General features: G+C 45.1%; 1 protein-coding gene across 2 annotated transcripts in view; it reads left to right on the top strand.

The window, feature by feature from the left end:
• The window catches only part of WBSCR17 (Williams-Beuren syndrome chromosome region 17), a 186,656-nt gene that overhangs the window by 110,823 nt on the left and 57,526 nt on the right, over positions 1–18,307 (top strand). For both annotated transcript variants that reach the window (XM_415728.8, XM_040650198.2), the window contains one exon: positions 7,041–7,158. In XM_415728.8, the coding sequence (XP_415728.4) occupies positions 7,041–7,158 (118 nt within the window). The remainder of the gene's footprint in view (positions 1–7,040; positions 7,159–18,307) is intronic.

Here is an 18,307-nt window from a genome sequence, read left to right as displayed (position 1 = left end):
CAGACAGGAAAATATTTTTCTTGCTGTTTTTTTTAACATATTTTTCAGTGACATCCAACCTGAGCCAGTGTATGTATGAAAATCATGCTCAGCCTCCTCCTCAGGTTTTATCTCAGCCTCCAACCCTGAGCCCATGTGGCCTTTCCGGCGTGACTGTCCCTAATAAATCACTTTGAGGGTTTACTATTATTTCCCCCAGTTTTACTCTTGTGGAATAATGGGTGACCATTGGGGTCAGCACCCCAGCCTACTGATGTTTGCAAGCGTGCAGTTGTGCTACAGTGCCCTGTGGGACCCTCTTTCCCCACATTCTGGGCAGGCACCTTGGCTCATCACTGCAGGCCGGGGGCTTTCCACCAAGTGGGTAAGACTGGTTTTCCCCATGAGTGCTTCTGTCTCCAGGAATAGCTCTGCAACTGCCATTAAGTCAGCTAAAACGGAGAACCATCTTTTAAGTTTATCTCGAGGGAGAAGTCTGTAATTGCAACCATTTCCTCAAAACCGTTCCTGAGCAGAGACTGAGTCCCGACTGAAGGGTAATTATCATATTAACCTTCTCCACAAAGTGACTTCTTCAGTGCTTGTGCTCTTGAGTTTACCGTTTTTTGGCTCAAAACTGTGCACCTCAAACGCTGTGTTGCAGCATTGCTCCCTTGTGCGGGCAGTGCAGGACTGGGACCATCAGTCAGTGCCTTGCAGCATTACCAGGAGTCAGGAGAGTGATGGAGAAGAGCTCCAAAATGCATGTGTATGTGTGAATCGTAGTGACACTGAGCTAAGATCCCTCCCATCTCACAGACACTAGTATGGAAGGGTTTCTCAAGGTTGGCTTCTTCAGCTGGGATCCCTACTTGATGACCGTGGGAGATGGTTGGAGAGCTGGTGTGTGAGCTAGGAATCCTCTGTTCCCATGAGGCTGTGGAAATGGGGTGAGTATATGGGGCCTCGGGTTAAAACTTTCACCTGGCCTCTCTGACCTGGCATGCCATGGTGGTGTGTAGAGCTGTGCCTTACTCACTGAGGGTGACATTTGTAAAAGGTTAAATGGCTTTTAATTTAGTCATTACATGTTTTGAGGACCAGTGGGATGGTTTTTCTCCCCACTTTGCAGAAGGTATGGGGCAGAGGGTGGGAGCTCAGGGATCACGGTGCAGGTAGGTGGGCTTCAACATCAGCAGTAGCCTAAAGCTTTACAAAAAAAAAAGTATTGATGCAGGTCTGTGGAGTTCTTTGGGTATGGAACTGTAGTTCAGCTGACAAAAGGCGTACAGTTGGGGACTGTTACTGCCTGCACATGCACATTTTGACTATCTTAACAGCATACATATTTGAATGAAATATCGTGCTAGAAGTGCTGAAGAAAATGGGAACATAGAGTTGGGTTTTCTGGCATCCTGTGGTCTGAAGAGCTGGGCCAGCCTTGGTTTTTGCACAATAGGCAAGGACAGAAAACGCTTTTAGGTAATGACCTTGGCAGCAGTTTTTAATGCAGCAGGAGAAATTTTTCAATTAGGTTAGAGTCCAGAAGCCTGGACGGGTAATATAAATCTGCTTTAGAGTTGCATGCCATATCTTAACAAACCACGGGCATTATCAGGGCCTGCACATGGCTTTCGTTGCTGCTGGTGGCCTAAAGCAAGACTTGAAGCAGCGGACTGTGTGATTTCTTACTTGCAAGTTCGTTAGCTGCCAGTGCAGTTGACTCCAGATGACTTTAGTTTGGGAGGGGTCTGGCACGCGTGACAACAGCGGTAGTTAATTCAGCAGATCCAATGCAGAAGTTACTGAAGTGATTTATTAATGCTACTTCTGAAGACCATGTAGGTATTGCACTCATCTGGTAGATGAGATGCAGAGAGGCTGAATGCCTTGCCTGAGGTCCTGGGTGAATCATTTCTTGACATGGGAATCGGAGCAGCCGTACAACAGCAACAAAGTCAGATGGATCTCAGGCAAGGTCACAGCCATGGCAGACAGAACAGATATTTTCAAAAATACATCGTTTTCACAGCTTCTGTGTCATTAAAAGTTGAAGTCGTATTAATCTCCTGTAAGTGCAGAGAAGGCATTCACTCTAGCATCTCTTTTATGTGATATCTCTTTATTTTTAATTTGTTCCACAGACTCCATAGTACTTAGCAACAGCGGGAAAATAAACCCATTTGAAACAGACAATTAAACAAGGTCACTGGGGCAGGGAAGCTGGAATTATTCAAGAAACAACTATTGCAGATGCCATCCTGGGGATGATATTAAGCAAGGTACGCTGCTGTGGGCTAAAGTGCCTTTCCTTCCTAGAAATTTTATTGCGTTCTCTTGAAAGACATCCAGCTTTTATCAGCCCACACCATTACACAGGCACTGAGGGGAAGCTGAGAGCCTGGCTCCTGCCTGACTCAGTCAGTGCACGTAGAAGCCCCTCTGTAGGAGGCAGAAGCAATATATATTTCTCCTTCCAAGAGGCACTTCATCCATGGCACTGGGGCTGCTGGGATGGGCATCTTGTGCGCTGTTGGTGATGGCTTCCTGCAGCTGCCCTGGTGCTCCAGCACCTTCGTTACTGCAGACTGCTGGAATTAATGACCTGAAGTTCGCTGTTAAAGCAAATCCTGGCTCTGCAGTGGGCGTGCAGGCTGTGTCTGCCCTGCACGTTTGTTTCTGGGAGAAGCTGTGGGGGCACAAAGGGGCAGGATGGGCGTAGGTAATCACTGGGTCCACTGTGATCGAACAGCAGGCTTGTTGTTTTCCATTTCATTTTTAATCATTCAGTTCCTCTCCTCTTCCGTTGCTCTGACTGGGGTCAGACACATGAGATCTTGTGGGATTAACCCAGTTCTACAACCAGAGGGATCAATCCTTAACACCACGTGACTGTATTTAATTTCCATGTGTATTCTCTTCTCACAAAGCTTTGTTTTGCAAATCACAGTCTTTATTACACAACGCATTCACCTTCCCACAGATGAAGAAATGTGGACATGTGTAGCACTCATATACATTCATTTTCATACATTCACTAATATACATTCATATGCACCCGTATACATTCATTTTTGTTTGAAAATTGGGTTCTTTGTTTCATCTGCGGCCAAAAGAAAATTCTCTTATCATAGGTTGCCGTGTAAAATTAAGTGAAGATGATCATTTTAACCCTGATGTAGCCCAGAAAATAATTTATAGGATGCTGTTGGAAGCTGTGTGCTTACTTGTGCCAAGTTTGTTAGTTTAACTGAAAATTTTGATGTGATCAGAGTCTGATGTCAGCTCTCCAAAGAGCTTTGGGCAACCAGGTCTGGTGGGAGGTGACCCTGCCTGTAGAAGGGAGTTGGAACGAGATCGTCTTGAAGGTCCCTTCCAACCCAAACCATTCTATGATTCTGTGATGATTGTTGGGCACAAACCCAGCACGGGGCTGGAGGTGGGGAGTTGATACTCCTTAAGGAGAAGTTTGGGCCATAAGCTCATTGTCTCCTGCTGAGACAGGGCTCCCAGCAGTGACCCCCAGCTGGAACACAAAAGGTATGGACCGGCAGCAGAAGGGGGAAATAGTGCATATTTTGGCTAAGTCTTAGATCTCAAAATGCAAAATATGATGTTTGAATTTCATGCATTGAGTGAAGGGTGACAAGCAAAGCCATCAGTGACAGAGAATGTCCTTCCATGCGGGTGAAAGACCATCACAGATGCGTGCTCTGTCTCCTAAAGCTTTGGCATTGAATTGATGTGGGGAGAGCAGCTCTATGACTGACATCGATCAAAAATAACAGCGCCTTCGTGGAAGCTGAGTGCACAAGCAAATTCTTAAAGTTCTCAGCCTTCCTGCACCTGTATGACCACCCCTTTTATTTTTTTTAGTATCTCTTCTTCTACATATTTTATAAGTTGCGCTTTAGCGTAAAATTGGAACCAAGATCCAATTGTGTAGGAAAATTAATTTCCTTGAATTGAAGAAGCAATCTACTTGAGACTTTTTAATCATTAGATGGTGACTGCGTGCTAAAGAAAGGAAGACCATTAACGTAACTTAATAGACTAGGATAAATGTTTTCCCCTGTATCTTCTTCATCTTTATTTAGAGATTCATGCTGAGGATATTTCATAAAAGCTGTTCTTCTTGACCTTCTGTCGCTTGCAGTATGGAGGAGCCAACAGAAATAATGGCAAGGATTTAACGCTGTGGATTTTTGGATGCAAAACCAACAATTGTGCTAAACATTTCTGCTCATCCTTTTCTGCCAAATCCTGCTTTTCCTCTCTCATTAAAGCGAGCACAGCTATCGGGACAAGGAAATGCATTGAGCTGAGCTGAGCTGTGTGATTTTTAAAAACAAACTGTGTTAATGCTTTTAATTAAGGGGCAGAGGAACAAGAGGCTTTATCAGCTCTTTGTCTACAGGCCGTAATTTTGTGGCGGATGGGCTATCTGTTATTGTAAACGTCCACCTTTTTGAAGGATTTACTGCAAAATCAAATGGTGTTTTTATTTAAATAGTTGAGCGTCACGTGATTCTCATTTATTTAATATGGAGGCATTGTTACAAAGAAGAATGTGGCACTTAATTTGTATTGCTTGAGGGAGCTCGGATCCACCCGGGAGCACTGCTTTGCATGCTTCGTGGTATCGTTTGTTGAAAACAGAACACACGGGAAAATGAAGAGGAGAAAAATGTGAAGGTGAAGTTGCAGAATCCCCATCAGGCTTTTCCTGCGAGCATTTCTTAGAGGATCAGGGACTCTTTGGTCCGTAAAGAGAAGGTGTGTTGCAAAATAATGATGAAGAAAAGCTTTCCTGGGTGGCAGTCGAGGGCAGGAGTTGGCAATTTGGAGAAGTTCTTTTTCATGGCCCTCTCCAATTTGTGTTTTCAGGAAGTGGTATCAGCAAGGCCAACTCTTGCAAGTGGTGGTTTTTCAAATGTTGTTGAAAAATAAGGCTGTTGCATTTGTACTGGTAAAACCCCTTGGCTGAGAGGTTATCATTTTCTTGTTAAATGCCACCGTGGCACATCCTATGAGTGAGCTGGGGCTCCCCGTCCCTACCCAGTCAAGCTTCCATGCTCAACTGTTGAGGGTTGAAAACCTTGTTGAACTGGGGATGAGTTCGCAGTGCTCCAGATGAGGTCCCTCTGTAGCCCACGTCTATTCCCCACGGGCTGGGTTGTGGCTGCTCTGTATAAAACCAGAACAACTTCTGTTTAATTGCAGCAGGTGATCTAGGGTAATGGAGCTATTAGATTTGGCATCTCTAATGAGCCAACATTTCAGAAAGAATTGTTTCTACTGATGGCAGCTAACTTGCTACAAATAAAGCAGGAGAATGGAAATCTTAAGTACTAGAGTGGCAGCGCATCATGAAGCATTACACTGCTTATGGGAAGGAAGAGTGAGCTGGCTGTCAGGGACAAAATCTATTGGAAAAACCCCTCTGATGGATTCTGGTGCTGACTCATTTAACATGGCAGCAGCATTCAGCTGTTATACCAGTCTATTAAAAGTATTAAAATGCCTATAAATAATAATACTTACGTGGCTACAGCTCTTCACCCATGGCTCCTCTGGCAGACGTGGGTGTTTTGTTCAGTGTGGATGGCAGGGTTGAGCATGGGCCTGATCCCGTTAGCCACATTTGGGTACATTTGAGGATGCTTTCCCCCTCTGCAGTCGCTGGTTGTTTGGCTCAGCCTTCAGTGTGCTCCACAGCACAGAGAGCCCATGAGCTGTACTTTGAGCCAGGGCTGGGAGGCTGTCTTTAAAATCTGCCACCTTGTTTCCTCGTTTCTACCTCAAAACCAAGTTTCCTCCAGAAATCATGCTTTTCTAGCTGAATGCAGTTTCCAGACATGCACGCTACCCCTTACCATGCAAGCCTTCTCCAGGTCACACGAGATCCTGAGGCTGCAGAGGTGGTGGCTCAGCTGTCCTGTGTGGTTCTCCCTGCTCAGAGCAGCGTCATTTTGTTTGCTTGGTGTGGGCAGGAGGGATCCCGAGCACATGGCAGAACCTTGGCAAGCCTTAACCTGTGAAATTCCTCATCTCCTCCCCGCTGATCCCTGCAATTGGATACTTGTGTTGGTTTTTTTTCTTTACCGCACGGTTTCAAACGAAAGCAAGTTAAAGGAGCAAATGGTTTTTATATTTCTGTTTTAGAATAGAAAATATCCTGGGGGGTAAGCTCTCTGCATACCATAACCACAACAGATTAGTGTATCCCCAAGCAGCAAGGGCATAATGATACGGTTTTGTTCAGTGCCGTGCTCTGTAGCAAAGTGTAATTTTATGGACAGGGTCACAAGTGTTTAACCACTCACAAAATGCCCCCAAACGTGATCTCAGCTTGCAGAGATCAGAACAGCATCCTCCTCTCAGGGAAGCTATATCAGATGGAGATGCAATCCAGCATTATGCAGAGCAACGAGGGAGGGCTGGTTTATGTGCATGTGGCAGCGGGGGTGCTTAGTAAACACCACCATCTACCCTGTCCTTGAGATTGCATGGTTATTATAAATTAACCCCTGACACTGAGTTTTTCCTCAATCTTTCTGCTGCTGCACTGATGTCATTGGTATTGGTAGGGCCTCTCCTGTTGCTCTCTGTTATTTCCCTTGCCTGGGCACTGCTTGGCTGCTCCTGCAGCGGTGTGAGCTGGACGGCACGGGGGTCCACAGGTGAATGGGAGAACTTCATCTCAAGCTAACCTAGGGCGCTGTAGCTATCAGTGGAACTCAGCAAAAGGCACAGCAATGTTTCTGTAAGCAGTTGTCCTCAGTTTCTTAAGGATTTGCTGCTGTTTCGTGCTCCTTGACAGCTGGTAGCAACGCCTTCATGATATATTATAAAGATCCTAAAGTAGAAACCTCTTTTCATGAATGCCGATATCTGTCCTGAAATGTATTCTGTTACTGGATGTGCTGAAAGAAAGTAAGATGAAGGAAATACCAATATTTTAATTTGGAACAGAAACCCAAAGGTGGTCCCTTTGGTCCACTGATGGTGGAAAACTATCAATAATTTGTTGCATTTCTGTTGTTTTTCATTTCATACAGGACGCCAGCGATGATCGGTTGCTCCTTTGTTGTGCACAGGAAGTTCTTTGGAGAGATTGGGCTCCTCGATCCCGGGATGGACGTGTATGGAGGGGAGAACATAGAGCTCGGCATCAAGGTTTGTGCCACAGCTATGAGCAGAATCTCACCTAGCGTTACTTAAGGAACCAAAAGCAAAACTTCAGCAGGTTAACGCAGTTACTAAAACATTTCAGGTGAACTCTTGGTTTGCTTTAAGGAATTTATATTTGAGTTTAAAGGTGAAAATGACTTGTTTTTAGGGACGAGAGCAGTTTTGGGGGGCAATCTAAACTGACTTTGGTCAAGTTGTCATGCTGGTTGGTCTAAGCCATAGATATCTTAAGTGTCAGGAGAAACACGGCGCTGTTTTACCACGTGTCCTAGGGAGGCAGTGGGACTCTTGTGAGCATATCAAGAAGATGTGGTGCATGAAAATATCATAGAAGCATTTAGCAGTTGCAAACAAGGTATATTCTTAAACAGGCAAAGCATGCTTTTAAAAGCGAAACACTATCAGCCATGTTTTTAGAGTTTCCTCAATAAATCCACGAGACATTCCTCGTTACAGCATCTACTGTGACAGCATCACTTGATTACTGTGTACAATATTAGATGGGGTTTAGTGATTCAAATGTGTACATACAGTGAAGTGATTCATAAGCAATGAATTCAGTGTTCAGAGGCAACTTGGAATGGAAAAGTCTGTGGAGGTTTTTCCAGGCACGGCTTAGAGTACGGTACTTGTACGTTAACAGGCTGATAGGGAGAGACTTGAGACTTATAGCTGGAAAATTGAATTGACTGTGCTGTTGTAAAAAATGAAAAATCATTGTTCAGTTCATAGATTTACCAGAGGATATTTGCTTTGCTGGCAAATCAAAAGAAACTTAAAAAATCTATTGTTATTGGCTACAGGGAGCAATAATCTCATTTAAACAAGGGAGCAGAAATTAAAGGCTTTAAATATGCCACATAGCTCTTCTCCGTATGAAGTGATTATTGTACATCATCATGCAACTTGCGTCCTGGGTCTAGAGAGATCCAGCTCCAAACTGAGCTTCTCTTGTGACTATCCTAATGTGTTTATCTGTGGGTTTTTTTTTTAATATCATCACTGTGGAACTAGTCTTCTCACAATTAATAATTTAACCCATCTGTTAAGTTTTGGGGGGATTTCATGGAAGATTGGCTTCTTAACTAGAAAAATAAGATGATGTCTCAGGGACAACTGGTGAACATATGTCGTCTTCTTTTTCACGTGCTGAACTTTTTAGAACCATGCAATAAACATCCTTTTGGAAAAAGATAATCCCTCTCTTCCTCTCTTCCCCCAGTGACTCAGCCAGGCCTTGTGTTTGCAGCCTGTATGTTTCCCTGCCTCTTGCACATGTGTGCATTGCATGTTCTGGTGAAGACTTTAAAAATGTTGGTGGTTTTGATAGACAAAATATTTAGGAAATCCACCTTTTTAGGCAATAGATCTTCAAATATCCCTGAGCTTTTTAAATCAGTGTAAGTGACTTCTTTGGGCAACTGGGAGTTCTTGGCACAGTGATCCCATGTAACGCATGTTGGCCATTGTCAGGTAGCTCATGTTGAGGGGAGAGCTTCCGTAGTTGCTCTGTTTGCAACTGCCAGATATTTTGAGTTCTGCTTTACAGTAAGATCCCATTTATAAGTAGTTCATCCAAGGCTAATCGTTGGCTGTATAAGGAAACAGAGAATTGTTATGGTTTCACATGGAACTCGGGGTGTCAGATGGATTTAGCTTTGTCCAGTCGTCCTGCAGCTCAGAGACTGTCAGCCCTTCCCCACATGCCTGCAACCTGCCGTGGCCAGGGTCTGTAACAACCATCTCACATCATCTTAATGCACGACTCTGATGGAACCAAATCTGTTTCTAAAGGTTCCATTTGAATATAAAATGTCGAGGCTTTTAATGCTGTTTTTGTTTGTTTGTTTTGGCCGCAACCAGAGAAGCAATTTGGTGCTTCCATGTTTGTTGTAGTGATTCTCAGATGAAAAATATGTACAGAAAGGATTTATTTTTGTTTTGATGGTGACGCAAATCCCATTCTGAGAATCGTGGCAATTTTAAAAGCATATTATTCTTGTATTAAAAAATGGTCAAAGAACAGAAGGGAGATAATAAATCCATTGAGGCTCTGAGAACAGAATTGAAAAATTACAGCAAAACCACAAGCTTTTTGCTAAATTTTAGCATAATTTCTTATGCTAAAATTACAGGTAAGTAATCTGAATAACAAAATGCATTAAATAATTGAGGAGGTTGGACTGTCCTAACCTCGAAGGGCCAAGGCTTGATACTACACAAGAGTCTCGTGAATACGTATCTGTTGTATTGCACCTTTGTGTAGGGGGATCTTTGTAGATCGCGCTTTCAGTTGCTGATTTCAGTCAGCTCAATGAGAACATTTCCGTGTGAGCCACTTAAAAAACCCAAACCCCATTACTCACATTCATGAGGTAGCTCCGGGCTCACTGCTCTCCCTTACGTGCTGGGGAGCATCCTTGGGTTGCTCAGTTAATAATAAAGCCATTAAGCGTGTTCTTGCCCTAGGCAAATTCTTGTTCTGCTCACGGGGTAGCTTTGACCCCGACACGGGGAACATGTTGTTCTTTGTATTATTGTCTTCTATCACACTGGAGTGTCTCCAGAATGCTGTGCTTGTTCTCTCCTCTTGTCCCCGATGTCCACTACTTCACTTCCTGAGGCAGAATCAACTCTAATTCCCCTTTTCTTGGCAGAGAGCACAGAAGTTTTGCTAAGCTAGGCGGTGTAGGCTAATATTTCAATGGTGAGATTTTCAACACATTTTTTTTTCCAAAGTGTGCTTTGCAATCAAATTATAAGAGCTCTGGGTGTTTCTTACTGCATTGACAGCCACAAGGACCACATGTTTGATCAACCTGTCCCTGAGTTAATGACTTCCAACAGCAGAGTGTTTGTGGAAACCACAACTGCTGGGTGCGTGGAGCCCACAGAGAATCATTCAGGTTAGAAAAGACCAAGATTCCCAAGTCCAACCCCAGCCCATCCCCACCGTGCCCATTGCCCATATCCATCAGTGCCACATCTCCACAGCTCTGAACACCTCCAGAGATGGTGACCCCACGACTCCCTGGGCAGCTGTGTCACTGCAGCACCGCTCTTTCTGAGGAGAGATTTTTCCTAATGTCCAACCTGAATGTCCTCTGGTGCAGCTTAAGCTCATCAGTTTGGGAAGGATGTGAGAAGGCTTACACTTTCCTCCTGGCATCAGAGAATGGCACGGGGGTGAAGTCATACTTCATCTTACTACATCTCTTGGGGTGTTCCTTACCCATGGGAGTGCGGCTTTTAACGTGAGGATATTTTTCATTTCACTGCAGTAAGGACGTGGCGTGTAGGATTTCGTCTCCCATTTGCATTGGCAGAATATGTAACTTCAGTTTCCTGCTGTGAAATGTCTGTAGCTTTCAGGCAGCCTCACGTCTGTTGAGAAGGAGCTAAGAAGCACAAACGTCTCCTGAAAAATTGCTATGGCCCCAACCACTGACCTGGTCTCAGTCCTGCCACAGGAATATGGAGGCATGGACAGCTCTGTCTCGCCGAGATCCTACCACCCATTCCTGGAGCACATACCCCAGGCCCCAGAGCTAATAACTGCTCTCCCAAATCCAAGCTTTCACCCAATCTCATTCAACTCATTGCTTCACTGAGCAGGTTCCTCCTCTGATTTTGTGAACCCAGTGCCCAGTTCCTATACATTGGATGCTTTGGTGCTGCCCCCATTGACTCCATTTGTCCACTTTGACACGAGGCCTTCTCCGACCACCTCCCTTCATTGAAGGTTTTTATTTTATTTTAAGCCTATTTGTGGCCCTGGCTTTTAGGGACTGAATGACAACACAGGCAGACTGCTTTTGCAGCAGCTCGCTGATTCTCTGCACAACGGGTTTCATGGATTTTCATGGTTAGTCACAGACATTCGCTAAAGATGCTCCGTAAAATTGTGAGTGTCTGTTTGAATAAAGATGCAAAGGGCTATTGCGTGACTGTTGCCATGATTTCAAGCCTGGGATGGGTTACAAGGTTATTTTCAGAGTATTTTGTGCTACTGTCATGCATTGCTAATTAAACTCATTTGAGTTGTCTTTCAGAGATTAATTTAATCAATAAGGATATTATTACTCCTTTGATGGTATCATTTGTACGAATTGTCACTTGAAGAAAGCAATTAACTGAGAATGCTTATTAGCTGATCCATCCCACACCTTATTTGTATAGTAAGAATCGATTATTGAATTCATTAAGAAAAGCACAATCCGGGGATCCCTTTGAGGTTTAGTGACTGACTTGAGCTACGTTTTATTATGAATTTTAAATTGTCTGAAGCTTGGGTTGGGTTTTTTAAACCAATTTCCGGAGGAAAAGAACAGCGTGTCCCCTTGTATCCCAGGCTTTTCCCCCAGGTTTGTCAGCTAGGTTCATCAGCCCAGTCTTAGTGCCCCCAACCCCACAATCGTGTCTACAGAACAGGCAGTGTTGCATCCCCGTGTAGCTGTTAGGGCTGAGTCATTGAGCTTGGAGAAGCAAATGGGGACAATGAGGGCATTGAGCATGTTGTTGTTAGGGGTGGTTTCCTTAATAACCAGACTTTCATCCCCCAGCCACATAGTCACCTAAATAACCCCACTGCATTGGCAACGACATTGATCCTCTCCCACAGGGTACCGTGCCTGTGCACCCTTTCATCTTTCGGAAACTCTTAAGGTAGATTAAATAACCTTTTAGTGTACAAAGGCGCTTGTGTGTGTTTCATCCATGAAGGAGCCCATTTTGTTTACATGAGTGTGATTATTCATATGCTGAAATGTTGAGAGGGTCAGGCCCTCAGATGCAAAAAAAAAAGGAAAGCCATCATACAGGTATACTTGAGCTTCTCAGGGGAGCTTGACTCCTTCTGCATATGTTTTCCATAAAATTATCATTATATCTCTTTGATAAGAAGAGTATAGGTAGGGTATTTAGAGCAAGCAGTTCTTTGGTGGATGCCCTGTCCTTGGAGACATTCGAGGTCAGTTGGACCAGGCTGTGAGCACCTGATTGATGTGTAGATGCCTCTGTTCGTTACAGGGGAGTTGGACTAGATGGCCTTTAAGGGCCCCTTCCAACTCTTATGACTCTGTGATTGTATGATTCCAGCATCCATAGCTCTGCTGGCCCTGGGACTGTGTGGAGGAAGGGCAGCCTGTACCCAACCTTCGAAGTGGAAGAGTGGTAGATGCAAGTGTAACAGGGAGCACAGGAACGCATGGATGTTTGGCTAGGTTTTTACTTGCACAAACCTAATACTGAAATAGTTGGTGCCTGTCATCAAAGTCTGAAAATATGCCCTATTAGGATGGAATTTATTTTTATAACATCAACCAAGTGTGCAGGCATCCAATACCGGGTGTCACGCTTTGACTCTGCAACGTGTGCTTACTGCTGTCTTTCGAAATGTGTTTCACTGGGGCTTTTTCTTTGATCATCCTCAAATGCCTCCCTTTCAGTTCTGCTGATTAATGCATTAAAGTCTGGGTGCAGACAGAGATAGCTCACAGCAGGCAGCACCTGAAATCCTTTTTGAGCCGCCCCGTCCATCAGTGCAGGGCTGTGAATTACGGTTTCTCCAGTGCAGGATGGGGGTTTGGTCAGGTCTGGCAGATCTGTGCTGATGCTTTGCTACATTTTTTATCACTTTGAAAAATAGAAGGCTGAAAAGCATGTAATTTATTCATAAGGCTTTATTAGGCTTGTGAGGGTTTGCTGAGATGCAGTAGTTAGGCTTGAATCAAGTTTCTCATGGTGTGCAGGGATTTTTTCCCCATCTGCACCTAATTTTGCTGAGATTGAATTAGTCATGAAGTTACACATGCAGCAGCAAATGGATTGTTTGGAACGTAGGGGGACAGACTGGCCCAATGTTCTGACTTACAGGTAGGTTTTGAAATGAGATATCTTGTAGGCTTTATTCTGTGGTTGAGCTGTAGGAGGTGTCACTGCATGGACCGGCATGTTTCTGGTTGCCTTTGGCTGGTTGAACACTTTGGGGTGACTATATCACCCATCAGTTGCTTACCTGGAGTGTATGTGCTGCCCAAATATGCCCTTTCTTTTAATTTTGGGGAATTTATGCTGAGGGAGCCTAAATTTAACAATGGTGTTGGATGCTGACGATGCAGCGAAAGCGCTGGTGGTGGGGGATGCTCAGGACGGGCACTGGCAATAGGGGAAGGGGAGAGAAATCTTGGGGCAGAAGTCTGTTAGAAAAGCTAGAGGCATAAACCTGGGTGAAATCTGTGGCTTTCCAAGGCCCCAGGGAATCCTGAAGTGTAGGAAGCATTTAAAAGAAGAAACGCACAAAAAGCCCTAAACCTGCCAACAATAGAAACTTAAGACTGGCTTTTAAAAAGTATTTTATCAGCCAGGCACCAAAATCCACTTAGAAATTGAGGCTTAGGGCTCTTTCCAAATGAAAATTGAGTTAACTCAGAAGAAAGTAAGAGGCAGAGTCGGACTGACCTTGGTAGAGGTCTTAGAAATATAGCTTTAGAAATAGTGATACGCCAGTAATGCATTACCTTTGTGTATGGCCACAGTCTGTTTATGTGTACCTGTATCCCTGCCAGGGAAGTTGATTTTGCTCTTTAGAGCGATTGTTGTGCGGTCGGAAGAAATATTACCACCACTGAACAATATCCAATCTCTGCATGCATTTATTTTAAGAGCAGAAATCAGTGCAAGTATGACTTCAGATTCTATGTTTGGCATTTTAGTTGTCAGCTCCGTATTTACTGTAGGTGCTTGAAAATGCCTTATAAGAAGCTCCGGCGTAGTTTTCCAAACTGCTCAGGTGCTTTTTCATCAAGCCTATCTCCATGGAAATGGAGCTGTGTTTTGATTGTTTCCTAACCAGGCTCTAACCCTCAGTGCCGGGAATTGCAGAGCTCTGATCACCGCTGCAGTGCCGTCTGCTTTAGAGCTGTCCCTCCTTGGGGAAGGGAATTGCAGGCAGACAGCCGCAGTGCTCCTGCCTCTCTTTCCTCTTGATAGAAATGATTTGTCATCCATGCCTGTTACTGCTGACGGGGGGAGGGGGGGGGGAAGGGACCGCTCTTTTCACCCCACTTGATTCTAGTGTTTTTACTGACAAGTTGATTTTTATGCCGGGAAGACACCGATCATCTTTAGTGGGGAAGATGATAACTCTCCACGTGCAATGAGCTGTGTGTTGTGGATGAGATTGACTGGTGGATGAAGAAATCCATTTTAGGACTCAGCCGTGCCTTATCTTCCCTTGGAACTGGCAGGCATCAGCTTCCTACTGACTTCACAGGGTCAATGTTTGCCTCTGGCAAGCACAGTTAGGGGTCTATCAGGCCTTGGTTTAATGCTGGAGCCCACCCTGATCATCCTGGGCCTGGGTGGAGAAAACCAATGCGAAGAGCTGGCACAACACAGCAGCCAGCAGTGCTACTGCGAAGGCCACGTGGCCATGGAGGCTCCTTGAGGCTCTGCAGGATGGTTTATTTATGCTTTTGAGAGAGAACTTTGGTTGGCCCAACTGTGCTTTCATTGAACAGAGCCTTCCCATGCTATTTCTTCCATTGTATTTGTCACAGTGGGGTTTGGACCACACTGGTGCTGTCAGGTGAGGCTGCTCCAGAGGCTCCCTGGGCAATGTGCTTGCTCTCTGCCAGTATCTCAGCGTTTGATACCTCCAGTATCCCCAGGACAGGCTGTTGTTTTTTTCTCTCACATGCTGTGTTCCATGTGTGTGACACCCACCCTATGAGCCCTTTCCACTCTCACTTGGGGCTTTTGAATTTTCACTCTTCCCTGCTTGTTGCATCAGAGATGCATCTATTCCTGTCCATATTCCCTCAATGTTCCAGCATCCCCAGAGGGGAATGCCCGGGCCCCTCTAGGTGAGGGAAGATGCCTGCAGCGCATTGCACTTTCCATGGCAGGAGGGGTTGTTTGGCTGGCTGGGCAGGGGCACACTGACACGTGGAATCCAGCTTTCACACGTCAACAGGCATGTCAAGGACTGTGTGGGACAGCTTGTTTTGTTGTCATCCACCATAGGATGTCATGTCTGGGGGTGAAGGCGTTGGCATAGATGAGGTCCCACGGCTTGGCATGGCTGTGCTTTGGAGTTCACCCTCTGTTCTTGCACAGAAATTAATTACTTAACTCCTCTTGAGCAACAGTCATGGGCATGAGCATCTGAAAAAGGAATTTCTTACCTTTCCAACTGATGTATTCTCCTCTGTACTGCAAAGCACATTGGTTTGCTTCTTTATGGGCTTCCTGGGCCCTGCTCAGTGGGAGCAGCTTGGGACATCCCTTCTCACCCTCCCTCACATTTCCGGCACTGAGTCCTCCGTAATGGGGGGGATGATGCATGAGCCGGAGTGCTGCTGGCTCTGTGTGCCTGACAGCTTCACTCAAGAACTGCTGAGGTGCAGCCAAGTTAGGCCCCCTGACAGCCAATGTTATAGCATTGTTCCCTGGAGGACAGTAGTCCTGTAAGTATTTCTGGGTGCCTGAAACAATAGTTCTCTGAAATCTGCTTTCTTTTTTCAGTCTTCACTACACAAGGTGAGCAGCAGCACATTTACTCTGTGCGTGTGCCTATGATGTCTGGAGTATAGATTACCCCATAAAACAAAAAACAGGCTTGTGTCTCCCTAAAAACCAACGCCAAGCCAAACTGAACTTTGTCTTCTTACAAAAAGCACACTTGGGAAATACCAAGAGAGAAATTGACATGAAATTACACACCGATAAATGAGGCTCATAATAAACTGAGATGAGAATTTTTTTTTTTTTTCATCCCATTATGTTCATATCTTTCAGAAAGCTCCCTGTTCATCGTGAGTGGGAAGGCAAGGTTAATCTTTGCTTTTCATCTGTCCTTTCTTATGAGAAAGCCTCACTTGTAATGCACTCCCTAGGGCAGTGGGATACGCTGGTCTCTTCCCTACATCATCCAGAACCACGTGGTTGGGTTTATCGATCTCTGCCATCTCTGGTGTGGAGGCGGCCTCAGACCTTGTAGTGGTCTGATATCATTATCACTGTGGATGAGGCTAAGTCTAAGGCTTATTCATTGACTGTGGATTGTTCTGCAGGCCTAAGGATTGTTCCTGATGAAAATTTAATCAATGCCGTTACACTCCTTTTCAGCCAAAAAGCCTGTAGCAAGAAATTCCAAACCAATTCCCAACCAGCTCTGAGTGCGTTCTGTGTCTCCGTAAGGCTTTGCAGTCATCCAATCCCAAGGACTTCCAGGTCAAACCCGTTGGTTTTTACAAACAAAACCTCTGTTTTTGGAGAAGCCCTGCTGCAATCACAGCCTCAGCTCTGAGCCGTTCCAGCCGAGTTCTGTGTTCATCCGAACTCCTCAGTGAGGCTGAAAGGCAGCTGGCAGCTCGATGGTGATGGCAAGACCATCATGAGTCAACAGAAGGTAACAGCAACCGTAAAGGTGCTAATGGCCAAGTATTGTCCTAGTCCTGTAGCAATGCGAGTTTCATGACCAAACTAAAATTAAAGAAGCCCTCTCCACCAGGATCCCCCCTGCCTTCTGCAGGTGCCCTTGTAGCATCCCATTTTTGCTGGAAGATCCTTTGTGCCCACCTCAGCTTTCCCTTGAGCATCCAAATTCCTTTGTGGTTGGCATGCTACTCATTGGGATTGCTTTACATCACCTTCATTTGTCAGCTTTTGCCAGGCGTGATGGATTGTTTCGCGTTAGGTACGTGTTCCTCCAAGAACAAGAAATGTGATCCCATGTGTTCGTATGCCGGTCACCTGCCTCTGACCTCTTGTTTTCAGTGTTACCGCTTATCCTTTGCTGTTCTGCTGCCACAAGCTCCAGCATGCAGTGAGTACAAAGCAGATGTAAAACACTCGGTACGGATGGTGACTCTTGGTACATGATCATGCCCAGCTCTGAAGCTTTGCAGAAAGCCCTGGAAGGTCTCTGCTTTTGGCACGTTGTGCTGTATCCAGCCTATAGCTTGCTCTGACCAGAGCAGGTCCCAAATACTCTTGAGCTTCCTTTGCTTGTTTTACCGTATTCAAGGTAGCTTTTTCATATGTGAAGCATGGCTGGGATGGAAATTGTCTGATGTGTTGGGTGTCTTTGAACTCTGACAATATTAATAGCAGCAGTGTGAAGTACCAGCTTATTTGGTCATCGTATCGGATGGATTGGCTCAGCTTCTCTACAGCATTTTTGGTACCTGCAGACTTGAGTCACTGCATCAGTACAACTGGGAGAGCAAAATTCTCAGCAGAATTCACTGGGACCTTATCATTTACCTACAGCACTTGGGGTAAGTCTTCTCTTTCCTTTTGTGGTTAGCAAAAGCCCGGTGCTGAATGCACCTCCCTTGATGTGCTATTGCTTGAGACTTGCCCTGTGCATCATGGAGAATAACATGGAAACAACCAGGCATGATTTATATTTCCCAGTGCATTTATCCTTCAGTCTTCTGTGTCCTTGTGCTACTCGGTGGGGACTGCAGAGGTGGTGCTCTGTGGGACTCGTTTTGAACAGCATTCTCAGGCAGAGCTCCCTGCAGAGTGAGTACTATCACAGCAGTGAACTTTTTGCTTCCCCGTGCTACATTTATTATTCATAGCAAGACAGTCACCTCATAGATGATCTAATGGCTGTGGTGCACCGCTGCTGTAATGCCTAAAGGGTGGTTAACCCCACTAACATGGCGCGGTTTTCATTTATCTCTTTGACTTCAGGGCTTTCCCAGGAGTCCCGGGGCAGTGGAAAATGTCACAGCTTGATGTCTGCACTGCAGGCTGGTATTAAGCTGTCAGCCAAATCCCATCCTCAAGTTCTGTCAGGGTTCAGGTGCCTGACCAAAGCTTCCTTGGCTTTGCCTAAGAACTCAGACACTCAGGTATTAGATATCACAGAATGAAAGTGTATATTTGTATTTTACCCTGTACCAGGGCTTTTAGCAATACTTTCAGCATCCAATTTCTCCCCAGACTGGTTAGAGGCAGCCAGCGTGGGAAGCTGCTGAGGCCAATCATAGAGTAAAATGAAATTCCACCTTTGACAACACAGGCTGTGCTGCAGCAAATCGCTCAACTTTTAAGCACCTGGGGAGTCCTCTTGATTTCTGTGGCAATATTGCTCCTGCTTAAATGTAAGTGCTTCTTA

Source organism: Gallus gallus, chromosome 19 (assembly GCF_016699485.2).
Source record: "Gallus gallus isolate bGalGal1 chromosome 19, bGalGal1.mat.broiler.GRCg7b, whole genome shotgun sequence".
Classification (NCBI taxonomy): domain Eukaryota; kingdom Metazoa; phylum Chordata; class Aves; order Galliformes; family Phasianidae; genus Gallus; species Gallus gallus.
This window is presented reverse-complemented; position numbering and strand designations above follow the sequence as displayed.